Source organism: Macrobrachium nipponense, chromosome 18, assembly GCF_015104395.2.
Source record: "Macrobrachium nipponense isolate FS-2020 chromosome 18, ASM1510439v2, whole genome shotgun sequence".
Lineage (NCBI taxonomy): Eukaryota > Metazoa > Arthropoda > Malacostraca > Decapoda > Palaemonidae > Macrobrachium > Macrobrachium nipponense.
The window spans coordinates 29,517,961-29,522,960 of NC_087211.1; the positions used below are offsets into that span (position 1 = coordinate 29,517,961).

At 38.9% G+C, this 5,000-nt stretch overlaps 1 protein-coding gene across 1 annotated transcript in view; it reads right to left on the reverse strand.

Moving 5' to 3' along the window:
• Positions 1-4,987, reverse strand: part of LOC135196944 (uncharacterized) — a 19,774-nt gene extending 14,787 nt beyond the window's left edge. The window contains exon 1 of the mRNA XM_064223789.1: positions 4,850-4,987. Within this exon, the coding sequence (XP_064079859.1) occupies positions 4,850-4,916 (67 nt within the window). The 5' untranslated portion in view covers positions 4,917-4,987. The remainder of the gene's footprint in view (positions 1-4,849) is intronic.
• Between the last annotated feature and the right edge of the window lie 13 nt (positions 4,988-5,000).

Genomic DNA, 5,000 nt, shown 5'->3' on the forward strand with positions numbered 1-5,000 from the left:
GATGAATGGTGGTCCCAAATCTATTTAATGTCACACACAACACATAAATCAATTATCGATCCAGGCACTTGCTCTTCAGATGTTGTCCTGGATTGTATATGGCTAGTCAGTCAGTGACCACCTTCATGGTAGTGACCATTACCTAATTCACCTCAATCAGCAACCAGTTCTCCAGAATTGTACATTCCAAAGTGAAGACAAAAGAAGCTGATTGAGCAAAATTCACTTGCGATATTAAATGACAGTAAATTTGAATCCTTTGAGAACCTTACTGAGCAAACTACTTGAATGACAAAATGATAAGTAGTGCTAATGATGTAATACGTAACACGGGGTAAACCAGGGAGACCAACGGTTCCATGGTAGGACAATAAATGACCAGGAATTGCTGCAAAGATATAAAAATAGTGGCTTTTCAACATGCAAAACCAATTATAATTTTGTCAAAGTAAAGTACTACGATACAAATAAAACGAGATTCCTGGATGCATATATAAATGGAATAAATTCAAAGACTACCTTAAACTTCATATGGAGGAAGACGAGGAAACTGTGGAGCAAGTCTATTCCTTCACCTCTCCCTTCCTTGGAAACAAATAACTCACTAATCACATACCCTGCTGTTGCTATTAGGTTTGAAAAACAGTTTTCAGATATTTCAAAATCAAAGCAATATCCACCAAACCTAAAACCATTTGATGCTAAAGTAAACATTCAGTTACAGCTTCATAATAACTCGTGAGAATTCCATGACACTTTTACAATGAAAGGATAACTATTATATGATACAATAAAGCACGTACCGGAAGATGCCTAATATTTTTTTTTTAAGATTTTGAAAATTGCGCTAATAATTCCAATTTGCAAGCTAGGAAAGGATAATGACCAACAGCCCTAACAAGTTGCATTTACAATTAATGGAGAAAATTGTGAACTTTCATCTGATTTTGTCTATGGAAAAAAAGGATCAAACATCTCCAAATCAATATGGCTTCAGAGAGAACAGAAGCACTTTGAACCCTCCTATCCATCTCTCCAACAAGATAGCATAAGGTTTTACAAAGAAAAAGCAGACTACCGGGATATTCTTTGATTTGAAGAAGGGATTTGACACCTCATGGTGGCGTGGCATCATGAAACCGCTTGGTAAGTTAGGTATCACAGTAACATGATATAACTTATTCGATCTTTTCTTTCAGAAAGATACCTCCCTGCAAAATTTGGAAATAAGTACCTTCTGACGCAAGAAAAAAAAAAAAAAAAAAAAAGACAGGGGGGGCGTCCCTCAAGGAAGTGTTCTAAGTGTTACTTTTTTTGTAGCTGTCATAGAAGCAGTTACGATTAAGGTCCTGACAACTTTGAAGACCGATGGTAATATCTAATGATGAAGTGAGGTTTCATGGAAAATATTTGACAGGAGACATTCGGTCTCCATACATAAAAATTCATAAATGACATAGTGAAGATATCACTAAATATTTTGAATTGTATTAAGTTTCAAATGGGAGGCAAATAAAAATCCCTGTTAAACTTATGTAATGCTCTATGTAAATCTCAGTTAGATTATGGCTGCTAGGTTTACTTTATCACTGGTAAAAGTGAGCTAAAAAATTTTGATATAGTACATAACATGTGCTTATGAATATGCCGTGGAAATTTGAGACTACCTCTCCTGTGGAGAGAGAACACACGCATACACACACACACACACACACACACACACACACACACACACACACACACACATATATATATATATATATATATATATGTATATATGCATTTGTATATATTGACCACATAATGAGAAGAGTGATGGAGAATGAAAACAGAGGGGCTAGTATTGGTGGCTGGTGCTGGTAATGGTAAGGAGGATGGAGACAGAGACACAATTTTGGCTTGAACATCAGCACAAAGAAGAGTGAGATCATGGTTGTGAGTAGGGATGACGGTTGGGTGCACATGGAGGATATGACAATCAGAGGACAGAAACTCAAGGAAGTTGAGAAGTTTGTTTACTTGGCAAGTGTAGTAACAGCAGACGGGAGGCAAATTGAAGATATAGAAAGAAGAAAACCAGTAGCAGCAAGAGCTTTTGAGGTTCTGATAAAAAGCATGTGGTCAAGGCATGAAATCAGCTTGAAAACTAAGATAAGAATATTAAATGCAGTAGTACTACCAGTCCTGATGTATGGTTCGTCCACCTGGGGACTGACCACAACAGAGGAGAAAAGGTTGGATGCTTTTGAGATGAAGCTGCTGAGAAGGATATTTGGCCTTAAATGGGACGATTATGTTAGGAATGAAGATATCAGGATGGGATTGAGGCAAAGACATTTCAGTATCAGGCTAAAGAGGGGAAGGCTGAAATGGTTTGGACATGTTGAGAGGATGGATGGGAATAGAGACCCCAAGAGAGCACTGAGAGTAGTACAAATAGGAAGAAGACCGCTGGGTAGACCAAGAACGAGGTGGATAGACATAATTGTCAGGGATCTTGAGGATGAAATCCATAACCTAGAGGAAGCGAGGGAAATGGAGAGGAACTGTATCAGCCTTATGCCACTGGCCAGTGGCGGGAAGATAAAGTAAAGTAGAGTAAGTAAGTCCTTTACTTAGCTAAGTAAAGGACGTTGAATCGAAAGATCCCGCAGCACTCCGTTTTGCTTGCCTTCGTGGCTTCTACCTTTATGTATTCATTCTACTATATGTTATATATATATATATATATAATATCTATATATATATATAATCTATATTAATATATTATATATATAATATATATAGATATATATATATATATATATATATTATATATATAGCTGCTACCAAATATTAATTACCATCATTACCAAATAGCAGATTTTTGTCAGATATATGAGAATATGACAAACGATAAAAATACTATTTTCTTGTTGGGGTTCAGGTGATGGCAGAATGAGCGCTTTAGTAATTCGGCATCTCATGGTAAGTAATAACTTGAAGAACAAAAACAATGATTTGGTGGTTTATTCCTTTTCTTTTCCACTGAATCATTTCCGCTGACGCCAACTGACTCAGGAGGACTGACGGGACTTCTGGAAAAGATAGAATCATACCGGACGGAAGGACGTTGCTGAGAATTTGGTTTGAGGATTATTTTTCCTTGCATCTCACACCTAATGCCTGAAAAGACCGCCACGACAGGAGATAGATAGACAGACGGATAAATAGATAGCTAGATAGTTTGAATGAATAACATCAAAATTCGAACGCTGAAGAAAATTTATTCCAACAATTAGAAATGCCAAATAAACCTTTAAGGGGGGCGTGAGAAGTACGAAATTTACTGGAGAAAAAAAGCGGGCAAAAAATTAGCGGAAGGACGAAGTATTTGAAGTTTAGGCTTCGAGAAAGCTGGATGCAATCAAAGGGTAACGAGTGGTGACTGACTGGAGATAATCTGGCTGCACAACAAGTGGCTGTGATGGTTAAGGTATTAGTAACGGGAGGTCCTGCTTTGTAGAAAAAAAAATAAACTACTCATGCCGGTGCGAGAGACTAAATGATTTTATGAAATTTAGGCTGTCAAGCCAAACACTGGGGCACTCTCGGCCATTCAGCGATTAAGATAATGCAAAGGGAGAGTTGGAGGAGTTGGACAGCAATATGAAAAGCTTCAGAAGATGAGATGAGGCACAAAAAATCTACAGGGGCAACTGGAAAAAAGCCACTCTTGTATTAAGGAGCAATAATTACAATTTACGTTTTTCATCTTTTTAAGGAATACACCTTTATAGGACAATTCATCATAGAATCGACCTCAAATGAGTTAATATTTCGAAAAAAAAAGTCAATGAAGGGGATGTGTATAAATGTTGAGGTGGGTGAACAAAGAAGTAAATCATTGATGCAGAATACTTACTAAAATGTATTACTAGTACCTTTGTAAATGTCAATTTTGCTTTTAAATTCACTGTCAAGTACGCTTTCCCTCTTTCCCTGGCAGTTTTTCAAGTACCTATAACTCTGGAACTTCCGGGGGATTCGTCTCCTAGACCACCATCAGGGGCTTTGCCGCTGGACGCCACCTGAAAGACGCTCCGCTTGCTTCGCTCGCTACACTTACCACGTCACAAAATAGGGCCGCTCAAAATCATTTGCCACGGCCACTGACGTGGCCCAGTCCGCTCTGATTACAGAGGATGGACAGCAAGTCTGAGAAAAAGAAGTGGGGTGGAGGTACAGTAAAAGGCTGAAAAATGGGTGCAGTCAGAGGCCAGAGGGACGCTGCAAACACTCCTTGTAATGTCTACAGTGCACCAAGTGAGTTGCATTGACGACACTATCCACCTAATGGAACGAAGAACTGATGAAAATGTTAGAGTAAGAAACGCAGTAAACAAATGAATGTGTGAGGAACTGAGGAACCATTCTATGATGACATCCGAAACGATGGTAACTGAAATTTTTCTTATTTCCTTCTCTGCCCTTGAGTTAGCAAAATTTAACTGAGTAATAGTTCAACTTTTCAGCGGCAAGCCAGGCTTCAGCGGCAAGCCAGGCTTCAGCGGCAAGCCAGGCTTCAGCGAAGCCTCATAGTATCAAAGTGGCTGCGCTGACTTACGTTATCGGTTTAGAATTTCTGACAAAATTCTTATCAGTCCGAAGCCTCCTGAATCACTTGTAATTTCGGGGAAATGTATATATCAAGAGTAATATGGAAGCCTCAGAAATCTCAGAGGCTGAATGGATGCCGCTAATACGTAGATTTCTGACGCCGTTCTTCAGGGCCAGACACAATGATTAGAATACACTTAGCACTTGATAGTCTGCAAACAAATGACTCACTGATAGAAGTGTCACTTACCCTTCCAATATCTGTTAGAGTCCATCTGAATGTTCTGTGACAGCATGGTAGTGGAACTATACGGCATAAAGATAAAACCAAAACACAGACACAAGGGGAGAGAGACAACGTCTCTGGTCGTCCACCATCACTGCCCCATCTGGAAGAGGGA